The 23,558-nt window shown below is 39.6% G+C and overlaps 1 protein-coding gene across 1 annotated transcript in view; it reads right to left on the minus strand.

The window, feature by feature from the left end:
- Nucleotides 1-282: 282 nt before the first annotated feature.
- The window catches only part of SMIM14 (small integral membrane protein 14), a 38,116-nt gene continuing 14,840 nt past the window's right edge, over nucleotides 283-23,558 (minus strand). Inside the window, exons 3-5 of the mRNA XM_084518405.1 lie at nucleotides 10,663-10,711; nucleotides 3,890-4,038; nucleotides 283-3,428 (exon numbers count right to left, since the gene is read on the minus strand). Coding sequence (XP_084374531.1) covers nucleotides 3,396-3,428; nucleotides 3,890-4,038; nucleotides 10,663-10,711 — 231 coding nt within the window. The 3' untranslated portion in view covers nucleotides 283-3,395. The remainder of the gene's footprint in view (nucleotides 3,429-3,889; nucleotides 4,039-10,662; nucleotides 10,712-23,558) is intronic.

Raw genomic sequence — 23,558 nt, forward strand, 5'->3', positions numbered from 1 at the left:
CTAAAGCATGTTATCAAATTATTATTACTAAAGAAAAATACAATTTTTGCTTCTGATTCTCTGGTATTTATAGTCACTATCTCTGGTTAGTTGTATATTATTTTAAACCCTAATACTCCTCTGGCCTGAGCTGCTGCTGGGGCAGAGCTCAGCAATTTGTGCTCTGGAGGGAAGAAGCAGCAACATTTCTATTTTTACTGGTACTTATTTCAAATCACCTTAGAAATTCATAAGTTGGCGCAGTTCTTCAGCTCATACAAAGTAACAGACCAAGACAAAAGCTTACTAATGATTGCTATTTATTTTGTTTAGTCAATAAAAAGTGCATAGTACAAGCCCTTTATCCCAATCCAAGTACTCAGTAAAAGATTACTAGGAAACCGCAAATGGCACAGATGATTTTTTGTTTGGCATAATTCAGACATTTTAAACCACTGATTTACATTAGATACATCACATCGTCACTCTTCCTTTTTCAATAATGAACGTTACAAGGCTAAGTGATCGGCAGACAATACATGAATACATATGATTTCTCATTTCAGAGTATAGTAATTGTGTTAAGCAGACTCTAAAAATACTATTGTTTTAACAAAGTTCTAAGCTAAGGTATAATTGTAAACTTTCCTCCATATTTCCCAAGTTGCTACAACTTGTGTCTCTTACTATCTGAGCTTAAAACCGTTATTAGAGAATTAATTATATCCCGAAGCTTCACATCCCACTAATCTCTTCCACGCTTCTTTTCAAAATTTACCATAAGCACCTGTAACCATGATACAGTTATGTCAGCAAACCACACCACTGAAGGCCAGATTTCTGCCACCCTTACCAAAGCTGCTACTAGTACATTATCTCAGAGTAGTCCCACAAGCTTCAGTGCAACTACTGGATGAGTAAGGCACTATTTAACATGAATAAGAGTGGCAAAATACAGTCCTATCTTTTCATTAAGAGTGGTGGTCTGGAGGTTGTGTCTTGGAGAGAGTATCTGAATTTAAAAGGCATACATTTTGATTTGGGATAGTGGCCTGGCTCTTTAGTAAAACATTTCAAATAAAATATTCCAATGATTTTCTTTTCCATAGAAAATTTAAAATAGCAATTTACATGAGGAAAGCATACAGGTATAAAATCACTGGGGCAATTACTTAGAGGAATTTCAAGCAAAGACAGTTCATTTAAATGTAAAACACAACATTACTCTGAACAGAAAGTTTGTTTGCCAAGACCGCTAGAGCTGGGAGCACATGGTGAGTTTTACAAATACATCCAGAGACATTTACATAAAGCAAGAACAATCCTCGTGAGTGAGGCGCATCTCCTGTAAATCTCACTAACTTCCAGCAGGATGAGGAGTGGCTCGCTCTGGCTGAAATGAAGCCTGTTTCATTTTTACTTATTTATTTAAATTTTAAATCAATTGGAAGCCTGTTTTATGCATCCAGTAGTAAAGGATTCTGGCCAAAAAATCTTGGAGAAAAGGTCAGTGTAGTAGATTATACATATTTCCTTGTTGGTTCAACAAAATGAGGCCAAATTACTTGCTTTGTTCCAACAAGTATTCCAAACAGAAACGTACAAGGCAAAAAGCAAGCACCGTCAGACTGCTTGTCCCAGTGACACCTTTACACAGTGTTTGTGGCCTGGACACCATTAGACACAACAGGACAAACTCAGCTTCTCTGCCGCAACTCCACTGCTTTACAGGGCAACACATGGATGTCACTGAGAGCACCTGGCCCAATCTTCTTCATTCGTTTGATTTTTAACTCATCCTGTGCTTGGGAGCACGCTATTCCACTGAAATTCAAAGGGAGATTACATCAAACTAGAGAAGCCTTTCTTCAGGCCTACACTGTACCTTTGCAAGGAGGCTTAGCTGGTCCACTGCTTACCCTGAGGAGGAAAACCCTGTGCCTGTCAACCACGGGACTGATGTGAGATTTTTATAAGAGCCCATCAATACAAACCTTGATGCACCTGAACAGTTAGTCCCTTCAGCTCTGTAACTAAAGTCCTCATGAAATAAAGGTTTCTAGAGTAAGGCCTTGAATTCCCATCTGCCTGTTCTACTGACCTTTATGGAAAGAAGCTTCATGTTGGTAACATAAAAATGTTCTTTACATTATTCTCATCAATTTTTCATATTGATCAAGAAAAATATACAGTGTTGCTTTTCTGTACATCTTTAAAATGTTCTTAAATTAATGTACATAAAAAAGTCATTCCCATTTGCTACAATGGGAGATGTGCACCAGTATGTGCACAGCCACACATACACACACATAAACACACCACACATACACACAAGTAGTAGAGGGAAGAGACATGCCATATGTAGTCACCTGCAATTTTGTTATTCTACAATTACAACCAGTAGATAAGGATGAAATGTCAGGAATTGCTGATAACGTACAAGTGAAGAAAACTGAACATCCAGGACGTGTTGCATACCAGAAGTTGGTAACCTCTTGGTATGATTTCATCCTGCCCATTTAGCCACATTACTTTGTGGCTAAAAACTTAAAATAATGATTATTAAATGACTATACAAGGACAGAAAATTCTGCCAAGTTCTTCTCACTATATTTCTCATAAAGTCTCTAAGTAAATAAATCTGATTTTGGAATATATATTTTTGAAAATATATTGAATAAGATGCATCATTTATTAAAGAAGAAGATTAAATTAATTTCTTTTTTGGTGGTAATATCTTTTGTGTACAGTTCCCAATATATATGTCAAGACTTTGACAGTAGCAGTTATATCACATTCACTTCTTTGCACACGCACACAAACATACAGTTTAATTCTAGTGGAAAATCCGTGCTTTTGCCAACAATTCTAAAAACTATATTAGTGGTCCGAAGACCAGGCTAAAAGCTGCTCTGAACCCAGGGCAAATATAAAATAATTTCTTTTTTTTCACAGCACAACTAAACTAATAGTTGCAACCATAATATAACTCTCAAAAGTATACTGGAGGAAAAAATATGGATTAATCTGAAGAAAGATCTGTAATTTTTTCCATTATTATAGATGCACAGGGATTTTCATTTTCTTTCAATGCATATCAGAAACCACTGCAAAGAAATTAAGATCACTGTAACAAGACTGAGTGGAATGTCCACAGTTATGGTAACAACCAAAAAAACCCTGCAACACCTTATCATTATTCAAATTATAACCTACCAGGGATTGTAGTAATATACAAAGCAAAAATTAACTTAAAATTGAAGTAGCTAAAAGCAGTTCGTGTAGATAAGTGCTGGATTCTGCTCTATATAAATGAGAAAAGAACAATATTGAATGGGGTTTTGGAGTAATCTGGTCACTTCGTCCATTTGGTCGTGCAAGGTTTTAGCTGCTGAACCTTTCTGATCCTGAAAGCTCTAGTCCACTGGTGGGGCGGGTGGTTCTTGTCCCTAGCAGAAGGAAGGAAGAAAAAAAGCATGAACAGGATTAGGAATAGTACCTCACAAAAGAAGATTTAGCAATGAAAAAATGAAAAAAACTCAGGATACTTTTTTCTTTTTCACGTTTTCATGCTATAATTTTGTTACTTACCTAAAATCTATGACACATAAGAAGGCAGAAGGCAGTTCCAGCCAGAGACAGTGCCCACAGAACGTCCTTACCCACCCTCAGGCATCTATGCATACGCACCTATGCACCTTAGCTCCATCTGATGGCAGACCTCAGAGCTGGCCTTTGTGATTCTACAGTCACTTTGGTTTGACTTATTTACATTTTAAATAGAGTTCCAAGAAAACAGAGAAGAAAGTACAGGAAAAACAATTTAAGGAAAAAAAAAACAATGACTGCAACGTGATCTGTATTAAAACCAAATACATTTAAACTATTGTAGTCCCTCTAAGACACTTACATGACGTGGGCTGGTGGGCTTTCCGGCTGTACTGGAATCCCTCAGATTACTAGGTCTCAGTAAGAACAAGACAAATGCAATCACAACCCAGGCCATCACTATCATGGCAAAGCTGATGCCATTGTCACCGGAGAAATTTGGTCCTGGCACTAAAGACAAGGAAAACTCAAGTTATAAAACAGGGTGACAGCAGAGTTTTCTTCAAAATTAAAACAAAAATGCAATATAAATACCAGTAAAAAGGGAAATATTTTTCAATCAAATTTCCTAGTTATTCCTTCCTTTTGGTTAGTGTCACTTCTTTTAAAAAATCACATTCATCTGGTAGACCTTGCAACTTGACCACCATGCATGAAATCTGTGGCACAGTACAGAATTCAACTTGATTCTCAAGATTAGCATCTTCATCTCTAAACTAGCTTCCCCTCCATGCTACCTATAAAACAAGTAATGTTCTAGTCCATAAAACTACCAGAATCAAAGAGATTCGTTTAGTAATGTATAAGGCTAATTGCTTTTTTCTCACTTCCTGAAAATGCACTATCTGAAACAACAGAAAATCTGTCATTGATTTTAAGTGTTAACTGTTTGTTTTCAAAGGCATTTAATACAAAGCTATAATGAATAACCTTCAAAACAAGAAGAGCTATTCTATTTTATTTACTACTTCAGATGAAAACTTTAACACATGGGAAAATTTCACAGGAACACTTGTATCCATCAGATTTTTGGTTGTCTCATCAACTCATTTGGATCATCTCATAGAGTCAAGTCTGGATGCAATATGGGTTGGAAGCTGCTACGATTTAATGTTTTTTAGGTAACTTATACCCAGTAAACTGCTGAAGTCAGTCATTTCTTTGAAGGCTTGTTGATACCAAAGAACTGTCCTCATCATTGTCATACTGGGTAGCATTGCTATCAGAGGCTCTTCTGAGAAAGTGGTTTCTTGATAACCCAGCTAAGATACAGCAGTGGGCCACCATGGGGAAGCTTACAGCTAGCTATCCCATGCACAACACTGCTGTTCTGTGAGTAAGACCTACAAACCAGGGCTTTTGGACTGATGTCCCTTACCAACGTCATATACACTCAAAAATGTCAAAAAAAAAAAAAAAAAAAAGTGTTATGGAAGCTCATACTTCTCACGGTATCTACAAAATCATTAACACGTTTGAGCAAATGAAACTGCCATATAGTTCCTGCCTTTTGAACATCCAAAATACAGACAATTCAAAACTTAAGAAGTTGCCAATGTGCAGGAACTTTATTAGAAATATATACAATGAAAAGTGACAATTTGCTTGGAGATCTAAGTCTAAGGGTGCTGTATATGAGGAATAGTGTGAAGTGAATAAATGAGAATCTTACAGCCTTTAGCTCATTAAATTCTAACACAAAACTGACTCAGAAAACATACGTAATGTGATGTATCAGCATGTCAAATCTTGGATGACCTTTTTTATATAAGCAGGCCAGCAAATCAGCATGCAATTTGGCATGAGAAGAACAACTGCTTCATCTGGGGGCTTCCAGAATTAATAGCGACCTTGAGACCACCTTCAGCAGCACATAGGACAGCCTTAGGTACCTGCTTTGGCACATATGCTCAGCAGTGCGTTGAAAATTCAGATCACTTGTTAGACTGGATTCCACACAATGCAGGGAAATGGACTGGTCAGGCTGCCTTCCTCGAAGTTGTTGGATTTTTTGGTGAACCATAGAGCACTTAGGGCTTGTGGTTAAACGGGATTTAGGGCAAGTAAATGGTGGTAGGTTGGCTCATGCTACAGGTCAAGGAAGGGAGTTAAAGGAACCACAGTGGGAAACCACAGGCATTCCTACAAGGCACAAATCCTACCAGCGTGCGTTGTAATACCGTTTGGATGGAGCCAGATGTGCCAAAACATGTTCAAGACTAAGTGAGACAACAGCTGATCTAACACGGCTTGGCCCTGCTCTACCTACTTAAAGCATGCCAGGTCCTAAAACAGCCACACCACTGTTTATACTATTCAAGTACCACTAAAGCCACTTCTGTTACAAATGGCCATGTGTTTTAATACGGATGAGAGAGATTTCAGAATCTGCTACATTAATCTCTTGACATGAGGAGATGAGAATAAGCAAAGTCTCACACAGCTGGGGTAAATAACACATATCCAAGCTTTTGAGATGCAAACAAGAAGCTGTTACAGCTAATGGGAGAAATAGTGTGTAGAAGTCGTGAATCTTACACTACAAAGAGCTCCAGCACAGAGATCACAAGGTAATCAGATAAGACCAGCCTATGGATAAAGAAAGGCTGAGAGAAGCTGAAACCAGGTAGGATGCAATTTATGCTGATGGCCACAAGAAAACATTCTGAGAGTTCACAAAGTAGTTCTACCAATAATTGATATTCTGAGGTAATTTTTGGGTGTTTTTTGATTTCTTGAAGATTAAAGGTTATCCTTTTAATCTGTTAAAGGTTACCTGGGTGATATTTTCTAATTTCTCCAGATAACTAAGAAATTGTCCTGTCCTGACCTCACAAACGAATGCCCCTGCCACCATCCATTTTGATTACAGCAAGATCTAGTTATTAATCTTCAGTGCTTGGGAGACACCAACTACAAGAACACTGCAGTACGTTTCCCCCTTATAACCTATCGCACTGAGTGAAATGAAGCTTATAGTCTCCAACCTGGCTTTCCACAGAACACCAAACCCAGCCCAAGGTCTTTATTTTCAGAGCACCTGGTCCCTCGGGCGCAGCATACCTACATACCCACGCAACTCCGAACGAAGCCTGGGAGCAGCTCTGCCCCCGGATTTTTTTTATGCCATGGCTGAATTATCTCTGTGCAGGAGGAAGTTTTATGAAGGGATGGCTTGAGACTGTGGGATGAACTCCCATGGAAGATAACAAATACACTGAGTCATAGCTGTTGCTCCACATACAAGCTATATATTCTTTGGCTTGCTTTCTGCTATAGAAACAGAGACTACAACAGGTAACAAAACAACACTAGGCCACAGCAGCCGGTCTTCTCTCAGAGAGAGACTGGAAGGCAAAAAAAAATCTTATGTGGCAGATGTTTGCCACTTCATTTAATGTTCTACTAAGAGGCAGTCAAAGATACTAAAATGATGAGTTTGGTAAAAATAATTTCTAAAGATTGAAGGTCAACCACCTTCTCATCAAGCAACTGAAATCTCAAGAATTAAAATAAGCAAATACCCTTGTTAAATACTCCATGCATGAGATTAGTTCTCCTCTTAAAGTGCTATTTTTCATTCAAAGTGAGGTTGTACTCTAGAGAAAAGAAGGAAAGACTGCATTTATTTTACAGTAAAAATATAATCCATGTGGTGCTTTTTGTCTGCCCTCTCATGGCAGAAATGTCTCCTTTGGATCTTCAGCTTTTTACTGTTTAACATCTGCATGTGGAAAGACAAAAGTATGCTCTCAGACTTGTGTCTTTTTCTTTCCACAGTGTTTTTAGCCTTTCCTGTTCTGTGAAAGAAAGGCAGGAAACCATATGAAGAGAGGTATCTTACAGATGAATTACCAGGGAAGATGAAGAGCCAATGGGACCTTCAGCAGATAACCCCTGCAAGCCGGCAGACTCAAAGGCAGGGATAAGGAAACTGAAGAGAGCCAAAATGGACTCAAGCAGAGGAAGGGAGAAAGGAATTACCAGAACAGGGAGGGAAGAGCTGGCAGATGTTTCATGTCGTTACGTCAGGATGCTGTGACTCCCCCAGAGGAGTCCAACTCAACATGAATCACTGATACACATTAATTTTCAAACACATAAAAATTTGGAAGTAGGGTAGACAGTGTTTCAGACAGTCATCTCTCGACTGTTAACATTACAAACCAGCAGAGCACAGAAAAGAGTAGTGTAGAAAATATGAGCGCGGAGAATCCAGGTCACTACATCTGGGAATTGCTAGAGCACAGAGAAGAAACTCAGGCAGTGGCCCCTGATTTCCTTCCACGGGGTAGGATGACTTTGAAGGGCCATGAGCCATCAGTGCAGCCCCCTGCCAGGTGGGGATCCTCCCTGGGCTGGATGAACCACTGATGTTACAACTGGAACACACTTCAGAGAATCACCCTCCACTCTGCTACCCTACATTTGCATTAGGCAGAATTCAGAAAAGAATTATCGCTTCTATTCCTCATTTTATTGGAAACTGTAAGATCCTGTAAGACCTGATTTCCTGAGCATAAAGAATCCCACAGAACACTAATGTGTTGCAAGACATTTGCAGCCTTCTTTCTCCAAGGCACCCACTGAAACAGAGGGGACAGTCATCAGACCCTGATGCCTTCCCATCACAGCAGATATCCTGATGGAGAACAGCCATCGAGCAGAGCGACCAAATTCTCTCTGAAGTGGTGCTCATATCCTCCTGTAGTAGGAGCACAAATCTAAAAGCACTGGCCCCGGACCCAGCAGAAAACTTTCCACAAGGCAGTCACTACAATATAATGGGGCAAACAACCATAAAAAAGAATTTAGAGCTAGTAACACAGAAATGTGAGTGAGGGAGTCTTGTACTTCAGTTGGTGCTACTGTTTTGATCCGGCTCCTGAACTCTAAAAAAGATCTGAAATCAAGGGTTGAAGAAATGAAATGTGTACTTGGGAAGAATGAATATAGGGCGTTTCTGAAAACTTCCAGCTGGTATCAACAGCAAAACTCATGACGCTGCTGTGACACTGGCTGAGCCACAGCCCTGACGTTTCCCAGAACAAAACCACATACGTTTCATCAGTTATTCCACAACTCTGCAACTTAAGAATCCGTGTGTGACAACACTCCCAGCTGTGCTTCCAAAACGAAGACCAAATCCAGGGAATGAGCAAATGGGTGGGAGTCAAACGAGTTTCTTCATACTGAGGTCCTGAAATGAGGAATCAAAGGCAGCAAGTAACACAAAATGAAGCTCTGGGACTTAGGGAAGAGAAGACCCGCCTCAATCACAAGCTCATCGTGATACAGCTCAAAAGAATGGGAATGAGGCAATGGGCAGAAGATTGGTCCAAAATTATTTTAATCTGTCTCTGAAAACGTCTCTAGAAGCTTTTGCAGGCTCAATCTGTTTATTTTTGACTTTCACTCCTGGGAGTTGGCCCAAGTACAGAACCACAGAAGCATCACAGAATAATCTGACAAATAGGCAGTTGCTGTCATTGCATCAGCAAAAAAAATACCTTCGCTGGAACTAAATTTAAAGCAATATAATAACATAGGGGAGGATTTACTCTATCATTTTTGCTTTGGTTTTTGAAATAAACCACTGGTTTGGAACAATTGCTGCCAAACTGCTTGCATCTGCACAGACAGTTATTACATGGATCCCTTTCAGGATGGAAAGCAATTTGCCACAAACCGCTCACGTCTCCACTGTACTATGACTTGGTAGCACAAAAGCAATCCCATAAGCTTTGTGCTCATACATAAGAGAACTTACTCATTTATACAGCCTTTAGCCTAAGGGACGTATAAATACTGATGATTTCCTCTCCTAGATTGAAGAAAAACAATAGACATAGAAGCCTAAGGTCTAGAAGACTAAAAAGGACAGGTGCATTTGGGAGAGGAGGGTTGCTGGAGGTCTCAGATGCATGGCTGGAAAGTCCATAAGGAAAAAGTACAGCCAACGGTGCCATTATGGCAGATGTGCTTCCCACTTTTTTAGAGCTCATAGGTTTTCCTCTTCAGCCCATCATGACAATGAATCTGGGAGTGTGTCACGCTGGGACGACACAGTGCAAATACAAGCTAGATGCCTGTCTCTAACCAGGATTTACTGGGGAGTGAAGAAGGAGGAACACGAGTGAATGAAGGTATGCACTCTCCCCAGCATCTGAGAAACCTTGACTGCGCTGCTCCCAGACCTGTAGGAGACACAAACACCCCTTGCAGAAGAGCACCAGCAGCTCCTACTTCCAGGAGCACTGCTCAGGTGCTCCCTGGAGCCTCATAGTAGTCCTCATGCAGGCTAATTGAGTGTGTTCACATGCTCAATTGGTAAAGCAATATAAGAAAAACAGATCCACTTCATTTTTTTTTATAAGCATTTGGCAATGTTCCCTCCAGACTATGAAGAGTGTAAACAGAGCACCTCAGGGCAAGCTCACATTGCTGCATAACTTCTACACAGTCATACTTCCCTGCAGAAGCTGGTAACGTTTGATTATCCCAGTAATGCTCATTGTTTGGGAGGGTTTGTTTCTGATGTGTTTCACAGCAAATTTCAAGGCAGTGTACACATCAGTACTCTGCTTCATTAACTATACAGCCACCGACTCAAACAGAGACACGGTCATGGCATATGTTGGCTTAACAGCCAGAGCTGCTGTAGCTGAATATCCAGGCTTTACTGGTTAGGCTGCCATGACAGTAAGAGTGAAAATAACACCATTCTCCAGATTCTCTCTTTAGGGTGAAAATCAAACTTGAAGCTTACTCGGAGGTCAGTGGTAAGATTCAATAGTGCTTGGTGCCTGTTCAACGCTTGTGCTGGTGTACTGGTACCTGAGCTCGCTCACCATCAGCCCTCTCATACAATGCTTCAAATGTACAAACCTTAATCTGAATCACAGATTCTCAGAAATTACCTCCCCCACATGATTTCTGTACTCTAGTATTTGATTTCATTTAATATGTTCCTATAACAGAGACCAACTGCTGTATCTCAAGGACCAGTCAGACTGCATTTCAATTACGACTGTTTATTTCAATTCCATGCACTTGATCTCAATAGTTACTCACATTCCTGAAGGCATTCTGTGTCTGTGCAGTAGGACTGTGATTGTCTCAGCTGGAACAGAGAAAAAGAAAGGCACGATATTTAGCAATGAGACTCAGGCAGCTTGTACTGAAATAATGATGCTGTGTATTATCAGAGCACAAGTTCAAGGGGAGGGAAATTGTAACCCATCTTTTACTGCATCACGTGGCTTACAGTACATGAAGAATCCCAGGCACTGGGGTAGTTCCTGAACACTATTTACATAATAACTTAAAATCACCTGACTAAAGTGTTATTGCTTCCACATGAATTGCAGCCACTGAATGCCCTTTAAAATTCAAATTTAAAATCTATAGCGATACAGATTCTGATATGCTCTCCATCCACACACACATTTGGGATTTGAAATAGGTGGTACTACTATTATCTGAATCAAGTGCCATTGAAGTACTCTGTGATTACCTAACAATAAATGATCAGACTTACGCATAGAGATGCAAATTTAAAGTTTCACATTTAAACATATCAATTACTAATTTTTCTACCTAACATCTTTCTTGTATTTGACTGTCTGTTTCCTGCTTACTGATGGGTAAAAATTAAAATGCTTTTACCATGCACAGCTGTAACGATCATTTGCATTTACAGACTAGGTAAGCTTGGTAACTGCAAGAAAAGTCAACACTGGCCAACCTGTCTATAACTATTTTACAGATGACAGAGTCAATACAGACAAATATCCCATTCTTCACCAGGAGAGGCTAGATGGATGGGATTTAATCTGCTGTATTATGGAAATAGGTTCTATTCCCTCCTTAGGTAAGCTAAACTGATGAATAATAAAAGTTGTAAAATTATAGAATTGCTGTGATGCCTTGGTTAGAACAGAGATTTGCTTTACGACAGGTTTTATGTCACAGCAATGCCACAAAATCCCAATACTCTTTGTCACAACAGGCTAATCTATTTATTATCAATGTAAATACACAAATGCAAAATAGAAAAGATGTTCTTTATGAAAGAAACATGAGAATAATTTTTACAAATGCAAATCTCCCTTTTATTGGCATGAATTGTATGCTTATTTGTTGTATGTAGTCATAATATTACACAAAGCACACCAAGGAAACAGCTGGGCAATTGCGTGAGGAAGACACTTGGAAAACTTTAAACTCCTTTGATCATAGGAACTTTAATTACAGGCATATTTGAGAAGGAAAAAAAATGTAATTAGAGATTAACCACATTCATTCTTTGATTAATATATTAAGATCTGCTAGTAAATTTACGGAGACTAGCAAGAAGTTCCTTAGGAAGTACTGGGAAGGCTGGGTTTCATCTTTTGGTTATTTCTATAGTTAAAAACAAAAACAGGGAAAATTCAAGCAAAAGACTTCTACTTACCTTATAAAAAAATGTTATCAAAGTATGCATACTTCTGGGCCTTTTTACATAGAAGCAAAATTTCATTTATTTTTAACCTTTGGAAGTCCTTCTCAAAGGGGAGATTTTACATAGCAGACATTACAAATTGGTAACATCTGACACTGAAGGATTCCTCAGCTGAGAAGACTGGATGTAGCCATGCCCATGTTTTACGGAGATCAGCAACATAAATCTTCTTCTGCTCTTATATGGGTTTAATCTTGGAAGGGGCTTAATTTATAATCCCTAATCTGTAAAATGCAGTTTGCAGGTATTCTTCAACACAGAATAATGCTCAGAATTAAAACAGGTAATAGGTATATGATCTGAAATATTATACAAAACAACAATTGTACAACATCCACCTGTCCCTCCCCAGTCCCCAGGGTGGCTAATACTCGGGTGGCCTTGTCTCACTTGCCCAGATAGGCAGCGCTGCCTTGGGGCTCTCTAGCCACGATGTTATTTACTCCCTTTCTAAGCGTTACACCCTGTCCAAACACAACCTCTTGAAGCCCTGCCATTGTCCTTCGAGGGGCACTTGAAGCATGGTGTGGTCAAGGCCACGTGGGCATCTTGGCCACTTCTGCCTGAAAAGGCATGCGCTGCCTGGAAATGCCTGCTGAAGTAGGAGGCCACCTGATTAAGACACCAGAAGTACTAAAGCCCTGAGATTTTGTGTGCCCAGAGGGTGCTCATAGGCTCCTTGTCTGTAAGGCACAGAGTTTTACCCCATGGGCACTCGGTGACTTCTCAACAGATGGGACCCTAGGCTCCAAGACCCTAGAACGATGAGTGCTACTGGCAACACCAATGACATAAATATTTCAGTAACTGAACAGTCTTAAGAGAAATACCATTAGGAATTGCTCTACAGATCTCCACTGAAAAAAAGAAATGCTCTTATACTAGATAATATCCTGCCAATATGAAAAAAAGTCTGCTTATATATGGGGGAACGATGTACAGAGGAATCTTTACAAAGTAGTCATCTGCTCTTTGCTAATGGGGCTGTGCTTTCCAAAGGACTGGGGCAACAAATATTCCACTTTTTCCATGGCAATTGAGAAACTAGCTCTACAAGGTAGGTTTAGAAACAATGTATTATGTGAAATAGTTACATGAGGAGATATGAAAAAATTCAGTTTTTATAATTCATATGAAATTCCTCTAAATTGAAAACAATACATGGTCACATAATCATGCAGATTTAAAGATCCCAGCTAAAAAAAATTACATTGCATAGCCTTTCCTACATTCATATCCAGCAGTAAAATATTTCTTAGGAAGTTAACTCTTCCAGTTAATCCCAAAATTTCTTACAAAAACCACTTGTGCTGGAGAAGATGTGCTAGCACAGGACCACTACCCGTAGACTCTACAGTAGTCAGGCTTTCAGAAACCATAGATGACGAGGCAAAAACACACTCAAGCATCTCCTCATGCTCTCTTCCCCCCCTGAGTACAGCACATGTAAAACCTCACTATCCTACTAGCACGAGCTGTAGGAGGGCTTCCTATACCAGCTAACAGATTTGTCTCTAACAACTCAATGACAGGCCGCATGGTGCTCTCCTGGGATGAAACACAACAGATGACTGCAAAGGAGCAGCAGTAAAAACAGGCTTTTCTCAATTCACTCAGGTGAAGTAGGTTGTAACTCTGTAACCCAGTACAAATCTGATCCTTTACGGTCACTAAATTAGTCAAAAGATGAGCACAGATTCTGGCACATGCATGAAAAGCTTACGTAAGGTGAACGGTTGGGAAAGGTAATACCTTCTGCTGAAACACGACTGCTCCTTTGCCTACCAATTAGCTCTCTTTCCTGTTAACTGCACCCTTCAGGGACATAGCAATTGCCAGAAAAAAACTCAAATGCAAGACATTTCAATTGTCAGATAATTGAAAAAAGAGCAATTATCAGGGACTAGAAATAAGCCATCTTTTGTACTCAGGTTTTCTCTTCTGATGTGGAGTTTGGATGAAAGTTTGTGCAATAACAGTAAAAAGCTGAAACAGACTTTCCTTCTTCTCAACAAAACCCACAAAAAGACTTTTCAAATACACCCCACTTTTACAGGTCAGCAGTTGCTCAGCCAATTTTAACGGTGATAACTTGAATGTATGATGCTCACAGGACTGCTAGAGCTGGGAGCGCTTCCGAGTCAATAAGAAAAATCTGAGTAGAGAAGCAGTTCTCAGGATATGTTAACTCTTATGTACTCGAAGGCATCAAATATTACTGATGATGGGTTTGGTCTTATTCATATTTCAGAGATGTTAATGCTTACAAAAATGTGAATTTAATGAATGACAGATAGCTGACTGCCTGGCCTGATAGCCACTAAAGTCAGTAACAGCCTTTTCTTCGTATTTTTCAGTGTATTTTGGATCAGGCCCTTGAAAATAATACAGAAATTAGGTGAGCGAAACATCAGAGCTTACTCAACAAAAGATGAAAGAATGACAAATGTTATAAAACTAAATGTTTGCAGAAAATTATTTTCTTCTATTTAAATGAAGAGTTTTATATCTGAATTTTAAACATTCTTTGTGCAGTTTGTCATCCAAATACAGTAAATGTCTTGGTGCATGTGAGCCAAAAATGAACTAATTTATTGCTTATTATCCAAAATGAAGTAAGAACAAAGTGTAAACAGAAGAAAAACTAAAAAGGCTCCAAATTTGTTAGTTTTAGCAGTGTAGGCTTGCAGGCAATGTAAGTAAAAATACTAATTACAAATGTATGCACATTATCTAAAGTACAACTGTGAACTTCAAATCCTTCAAAGTACATTTAAAGGGCTGAACAGTTTAAAACAATTCAAATTAATAATCCACACACCACAAGAACTCTTGGTCAATATGAATATCTGGTTTATACGACGCCCCTCATAAGATAGTTCTTGGAACTAGGGGGCACCAGAGGCTGAATTACAGTAAATCAATATCTACTTACTGATATATCTTGAATGTAAACCTGACAAAATGTCAAGAAAAAAAAAAAAAGAAACCGAGATGCTTTCGTTGGTAAGAGAGAAAATGGCCTTTCCTCATTCTTTCCCCTTGACGCTCATATTTTGCATTGCAAAAATAAAACCAACCAAAAGGGCACATTCAGCATGGCTCCCCGTTCAAATTTGAAATACCTTTTCCTTTTTTTTCTCCTCAAAAGACAGCTCGTAGCCTCAGATTACACTAACGCAGCCGTGTTTAGATACCAATCCTCTGACAACGTATGTAAAGTATGGCTTCAACCTATGGTCTTGTGGGTCAACAGCCCCTACCCATCCAGCACACCTGAAACCCAACTGGCTCTTGCTGCTTCCCCTGCCGTGCTCTGACAAGAGTCTACACTTTTTTTTTATGAAAGCCACCTCTTTTTGCAGTCCCCAGCTGTGACCAAATCATGGACAGTCACAGAAAAGGAGGCTCCCTATCGGCCTCTGAAAACTTCTGCGAAGTCACTGTATGAAGCAAAGTCTCTGTGTTTTCCTATGCAGGCCCAATCCGTGAGCAGACAAACATGCTGCTGTGTGGTGCAATCAGGGCGTGAACTTCTATTGCACGCTAGCTGCTCCACAAAATCACTGAAGTCCAAGTGAAATAGTGAGCCCAGTGAACCCGCTTCGTCGAGCCAAACAGAGAACTTGTTTTTCCGACACAGTGACCTCAGCCCCTGGGATCCTTTCAGTCTTCCCATGAAAGAAGTTGGGCTACTTTGCATTTCCCACTCACCACAGGAAGCTTCTGTGGAGGACTCAAGGCATCTGCCTACCTTCACAGGAACTCCTTCTTGTGCCACACAACTCCCTTACTTCCTCTTCAGACGAGCTTTCAGAATTTGCTACCCCACAGTCTCTGGGGACTGGTCTTGCAGTCTCTGCTCAGACAAACTGTTTTTCATTAAGGTTGACGGCAAAAGATTATGAGTTCCTATCCAGCAAGACTTGAAAGGGGAAACTTTTTAAGGGTTAAGTATACAACTAGGGTTAAAAAAGGAGGAAAAAAAAAGAGAAAAAAAGAAAGCAAACAGTGCTTGCCTAATATCAGGAAGATACTGAGGATCACACAGCTCACAAATGTGTCATTTTCCAGAAGAAATAATGACATAATCCCTATCCAAAAGCACCTTCCAGCTCTTGAAACAGTGTAATAAAGAGGAATGAGGCTAGTAGCAGGAACTCAAAGCTATAATCGGTGAAGTCCAGTCATCTGTCTGACCGTAGATGAGCTGTAAATAAATTGTTTATGTACGGATCATTAAAATAATCGCCTTTTAGAGTAACTTTTGAGACACTTCAAATCAGAAAGAAGTCCTCAGAAAAGACGTGATTGAAAAATTAGCAAGTTCATGAGCCAGGTCAGGAAAAGATTTCCATACAAAAGATTGGGGTGGAATAAAGCTCAGAGAAATGTGTGAAAGAAACACACAAATTAGGTACCAAGATAAGAGAGCAGAGACAGATAAGGTTGGCAAGAAAAAGAAAAGGATAGATAAGTACGGAAGCAAGGACAAATAACTAACTTCATGCGGTCATTTATCCCCGAATAAAAGTATATTTAAAGTGGAACCATAAGGACTGTTGATAGAAAATTTTGTGCGATAACAAGGGCAAAATATCATCCCTTGTGACAATACTGTTTTGCAATTCAGACCAGTTGTAAGCTCTGCCTTTTCTCCCCAGCTATGGCAGAAGCTGACAGCCCCACGGCGTACTTCTGATTGCATTCTGATGCTTCTAGGTAATGAAATCACTGTTTAAACTTTGTTGGCAGCCGCATCTGTCCTGTCCAAAGTATATAAATGATTTAGTAAACAACATGATAGATAAATTGCCGTGGTATGATAGGACAGTCCTGAATACAAGGCAGGTTGCAAATTGAATTGTAGCATTATCCACAGAGTTCAGACTTAGAGATGCAAAAAAAAATGACACCTACACGCATTATTCTGCTACAAGCTAGCCAAGAGAAATAAGGGGGAAAAAAGGAGAAAAGAAGGGCATACTGATAGTTTAAGGGCATACTGATAGTTTAAATTGTCTCCTAAACCACATTAGCTTCTTTTAGAGGAACAAGCAAGGAAAAAGTGAACATTGCCCTCCCCACTCGCTCTCCCCATTTTCTATGAGCAAGTGCAGAATTAAGATAAAATAAATGCTTGCTCATACCAGGACAGAACATCAGTCTGCTACAAAAACATGGAGCTTGGTCCTGTGAGGTGACAAATAATTTTCCCTCCCACAGCAAAAGGGCGAGAAGGATGTCTGGTACCTTTCAGAGCAGTATTCCCAGGTTACAAACCAAGTCTCGAGACCCAGAATCACCAACCACTTATGAGAGAGGGAGAACATTACACTAACTTTTATACTGAAAAAATGAAATTTTATGGAGGAAGATGGAGCAGGTAAGTATGAGTGACCGCTGTATGGCCAGGAGCACTGATTTGCCAAGAACTCATTCCTATCCTCATTTTCTTTTTCACCTCGGTGTCACATAGATCTGCCTTTTCAATTCTTCCCTTATTTTCCCCCCAATTGTGTAACTTTTATTGGTACTGGCCTTGAGGACCTGGGATACGTCTGACATCCTACTGTAGGTGAATGCGAAGCAGAACGAATTAGCAGAGTCAGGGAAAAGAAAATGAAGAATGTGAATGTCTGGATCAGCGTAAGGAGCTCACAGTGCCTCTGACTACATGAAATACCAGACAACAAATGGATAAGGCAGAAATAACTGGACAATATCACTACTGAAACCTTTGAAAATATTTGTGAACAACATAAACAAATCTCCCAAGAGGTTACTAACAAACTTGCATCTACAATACAAACACAGAATACATGTTTATTTGGTTTTTGACCAGTTGAGTATCTTCTGCAAAATGATGCACGCTCGCAGATGAAAAACGTGCTCCCACGTAGACAGCCGTGAGGACAAAGGCTTAGAACTGGGAGTTCTACCCGTGTGCGGTGCTGATTACATCCACATGTGGCCTGAGGGACAAAGCACAATTTTCTCCTTGTTCCTCAAACGAGATGGCCCTAACACAGCTCTGATCACCACAGCCATCCATAACACAGGTTGTATCTATGAACTACTGCTGGATTATCTAGCAGCCAGAATTTTCAGTGCCTGTTCTTCCACACTGCTTGCAATACTGTTAGACCACACAAGCATTATTTTGAGACAGTCAGGGGTGACTAAGACATTATATTTTTATAAATATATTTATAAGTGTAATATATGTATATAGAGATATATTTATATTTAAATGTAACTTTTTAAATACAAGTTATATATATATTTACTACTATATTGCTTTTATTTATACCTTTTTATATGTACGTATGTATTTGTGTGTATATATATATACACACTAGTTAAAAAACAGCTGCTTCCATCATGCCACAAAATTCAGTAATGGGAAACGCAAAGAATGCCAGGCACCTTCAACAGTTCTGCAACCTAACCCCTTATAGGCAAAAATGGTCTCCATGGGACTTGGACCCGAGTGGACAACATTTTTCCTGGCTTTTTTTAACACTCACCTGTCCACAAAAATAGCCTTCATTTGTACTGCTTGATCTAGAATTAGTTTTTAGTTTACAGACCATTAGCAGTGCATGATTTTTGTGATACAGTTTTGGGACCTTAAGTTGTGCAGAGCCAGCATCTTGAGCACCCAGTGAAATCAGTGGAGCAAAGGGTGCTCAGGACCAGCAAGCATCCCGCTACTCTGCTCCTGTGTTTTATTCTTTTGGCACAGTGCCTTAGGAGGTACACATCAGGTCTTTCCTGCATCTCAGAAGGATGGCAGCTTCTTCTTTACCCTAATGAGCAACCTAATGTTCAGCTCTTGGGAAGGCTCCTTTCTGAATCACCCTGGACTCCAAGAAACTGGGAACTGAAGGCACAGGTCTGGAAGAAAAGGGGACGGTGAGAGCAAAATGTGACTTCCTTAGCCCAGCAGCCAGGGAGCAGAAGGGCTACAGACTAGCAGCAGTAGCAACTGCTATTAAAAAATAATTAAGAAGGCAAATGCCATGGAGCATGTGTAACAAGTCTCCAGGGCAACGTCCAAATTTAGAAGGTCACCTTAAATCACCATGAATTCATTCAGTGTAGTTCTGCTCTGCTTTCAATAGAAAGCCACATCAGTAGGGTAACTCATTTTTGCTGGATGCCTGAAGGACTATTTAAGTCAGGCTTAGCTGTGCTGACATCTTGAGAACTTTTCAACCATTTGCAGCAAACAACGCAGATCTATTTTAGTCATGTGTTTATTCTGTGCTGTTTGCACGGTCTCGCTCAAGACTCATGGCTGGATACTATTTCAGACTATGCCCGTTTTTAACAAGGCTCTACAGTGACCTGGCCAAGAGAATTAGGTGGAAATTTGGTTCACAGAAGAGTGTTTGAACCATTTTTTTTCTTTGGAAATAGCTTGAAAATTTGCATCTTTTTGCTATAAAAATCAAATGGCACCTCAAAATACAAGACAAATGAAAAAATGATTTGCTTTCTATTCCCTAGAGTTTTTGAGATATTCAAGCCTTCTGGTGTAGCAACATAACTAGACATGGGCCATTACTTTGCAATTAGCTACAGAAGAGCATAGCACAAGGTTGTAATTCCCACAGAGGTCTGCAAGGCCATCAAATCTCAGCAGCAGAACTGTTGGCTGTTCACCAAAACGGGCCCTTTTGTATTACAGAATTAGAAATGCTTTGGGGAAAGAACATATTGCTCATTTTTGTAGAACCCAGTATGAGGGAAATCTAAAGTCACAGTTTCTGTAAAGCAAATAATGCTGTATCAGAGAAAATATAAAGGACCTTTACACCATACAAAATTAGGTGCTGCTGGCTCACTTCAGCATTTCTGGCCACTTTAAGTAGTCATATACAGGTGTCAGGCTTCATGAAAGATGTTCTCTGCATGATTATTCCTGTCACCTTGGGCTTTCACAGTCTAGTGTTCACACTTGGATCATGGATCACACCTTTACTCAAATAGCACGGAAGTCTAGAGGAACTATGTAGTGTGATCAGATTTTTATTTTGCAAGAGAAATGAAGAAAATGGAAATACAAAGATTTAAATATAACATCATTCTCATCCAGAGATTTGCTGTTCTCTGCCACAACTAAGACAGGAATCATTTTCTCTGGATACCACAGAACATCCTTCACTGAAAATCTTTTAAACAACTGGCCCATTGTCTGTCAAGAGTCCTCCCCATTAAAGTCCTTGATTTTGTTTGTTGTTCTTCATTCTTGAACTTTGGCTCTTCTTGTCAAAATAAGTTGTGTAGATGGAAGAGACTGAGCAGGAGATAAAGTCATACGAACTAACAGGTCTGTCATTGTCTCTTAACAACGCTTATGTATCTGCAGAGGATGGAAAATCTGATGATATTTTTCTTCTGTGCTTACTTCCTTTTATGGCAGTTCCCAATTATCTGCTATATCCATAGTGTAAATAATGAGCCCAATATACAATAATCAAATTGTTATACAACAACTCCAAATCATAACAGATGGTGCCATGGGTATTACATACTGGAAGTAATATTGATGAAGTCACAGCCAAAGATGTTAGATCTCTGCTGTTTGCTTGGAATACTTGGAAATCATAATATTTGCATATTATTTATGGTGGTGGCCATGCTACGGAAGTTTAGTATGTGCAAAGCACCAATGAGAAACCTGAAAAATCCACCTCAGGAAAAATGATAGAACATCTAACAAAAGGTAAATCAATGCCACTCACACATGTGTACATAAGTTATAAGAACTGTGGGTATGAACAGCATCTTCCAGGCAGCCTAATAAGCAGCAAAAAAATCTTTTAAAATGTCACTTGCATTAGAGATATAAAATCTACTGTCTATAAAACCATCACGGTATTATGAATTAAGAAGAAAAGGAAAAAGAACAGAACCTGGCTTAGTCAAGTAAAATGAGGGACAGAAAAATAATCAAGTCACATGGCTTAGTAAAAGTTAGTCTTCTTAAAAAAAGACAGCTTACTTGCTCATAATTTTCTGTGGCGTTGCTAATAGCAGAGAAGAAGAGCTTAAATGACAACAACAAAACCTTTTCACTTTATAAGCATTAATTGTACTAACAAGATGAACTTTTAAATCATTTAAAGTAGAGATTTAAACTATGTGCTATCTATAAAAAAATAAAATCCTCTAGTTACTGTACTTGGAATACCAAATGCATTGTAAAAGAATTTCAAGGTAAATACACCAATTAACTTAGAAATTTAAAGTCCCACTTTGGGAATTAAAATGAGAACTTCAGGTTGTAAACAGACCTTTTTTGACCTCCTGCTGTCCTTGGCATAACACCATCATTGAAATTTTCCATACAGTTAACTCTAATGGAAATCCTGGGCATTTGAATATGTAGCTCTTAACTCTACATGTAACAGCCATGCTCAATGCCTCATGACTTCTTCGTCAGCAGAAACCTTAATCCTTATCAGTATTGTTCTATACAGGTATAAACAGATCAGTATGTAAGAATTACTTTAACCTAAATGTAATCTGTTAAAGTCTTTACATCAATCATGTTAATTTTTGCACAATGTCATTACTGAAGAATTCTGGAACTATATTTCCACACTTGAGCATCTCTCATAACTACACTGTTATTCTGATAAATTTGATCTTAACTTTGATCTTCTGGGTTCACAGGGCTTGGTCTAAAGGAAATTACAACCACTTCTCGAGTCCTGACAAGCACTCCCAACTATAATACCATTCCAATGTGCTCTTGTTTGTTTAATGCCTATCAACAAGAATCAACAATTCAGTATGTAGTAGTAGGGAACCATTCTGGATATACAGCATGTCTGGATTTCCTCTCCTCCATGCTGAAAAACTGCAGATTGCCTACCTTTCTTGTATCCCAGTGGTTTTGGAATAAAGGTTTTGAGGAAACAACTTTCAGAGGTAATAGGCACCCCATCTCCAGTGAGACCTGTGGAATTCAGCAACCTTGGAAAATATCCAAGGGTTTATTTTAAAACAAATTCCTGTTTGCTCACACTGTGTACAACTGAGTGACAAAACAGAAGCTTAGAAAGCAAACTCTTACTGAAGAATACAAGCTACCTATATAATAATGGAGATTTAGGAAGTCTGCTAAATCATGCAAAAGGTCACTTGAGGATGATTCTCTGGCCACTGACAGCATTTTGAGAATTTGCCTTTCTAGATTCTGCTGAACTATCCCAGCTACTGATTTGTTCTTATAAATATTTAGCAACAGCTGGTTTTCCTTTTACAACAGATGAAATCTGGCATTTCCCATTACTCCTCACAGTTTCAAATGTTGAATCATATCATCTTTTTGGAAGCTGAACATTGAACAATAAACTTTACTCCTGCAGCTACACAGAACTGTGTAAGATTGGCCTTGGTGACCACCCCACTGAGGATGACAGCTGTGATTTGCTCCATTTACATTCACAACACAGGAACCAGTGTACCTCTACATCACCCATTTGCACCCACCTACTGCATGGTGCTGCCTAGGAACACAATCTCACACACCTTTGTGGCACATGTAACTCTGGACACACCTCTACTTCGAATCCTCCAGCCACAGCAAAAGAGCACTAGCAGACTTATGCCATTGTTTATCGGTATCTTCCAGCAAAAAAAAATAATGAAACAGTAAGAAATGTAGAACTGGCATCAAAAGCCTGGACCATACTTCAGGCTTGCTTCAGGCTTGCGTCTGACAAACCTGAGGAAAGAGCAGCAAACACCCATCCTCCTTCCCCCCTCCCAGCTTCACGAAGCTTGGTCCTGGGGCTTCCTCTGCCACCTTCGCATGTATCATGGCACATATCTCATCATGAGAAAAAGACAAAAATCCTTTCTTGGGACAAACTGTTGCCTTTCAGTAATGAGATATGAAAGCAAGCCAGCCTCTAATGACTTGTGAGACCCAGGCAAGAACTGGCTGCACCATACTTGAGAGCTACCAAAGGGAAATGATATCAGGCCCACACAGAACAGGGAATTGGCTATACAGACGTGCTCTATTTGTCTGGTGCCATTTTGGACTTCAGTGCAGCTGGCCACTAGATTTGGACTGTTTGGTAACCCCAGCTTTGATGCATAGCACAAGGGTTGCCACGGTCTGTGAGCCAAATGCTTATTGTTTCCTCTTATCCTTGCGGGGGATCATTTTGCCTTCTGCTGCAGCCAGTGACAGAGCCTGCTTTATTTATTTATTTTTGTTTGGTTTTGTTTTTTGTTTGTTTTCAGCACTGCTTTGGCTCCCTGTGTGGCCTATATATTTATTTTTTTTTAAGTCATTCTTGGTGTGTGGGCCAAGAGGCACAAGGTGAGAAGATGACGGCATGGGTTCCACAGTGCTACGTTATGGACATCTATGGTGAACACTGCTTACTCTGAACACAGTAATTCTGAAAAATGGGGTCACCTGTGTTCCCGAGAG

The sequence above is a fragment of the Aythya ferina genome (genome assembly GCF_964211825.1).
Source record: "Aythya ferina genome assembly, chromosome: 4".
Lineage (NCBI taxonomy): Eukaryota > Metazoa > Chordata > Aves > Anseriformes > Anatidae > Aythya > Aythya ferina.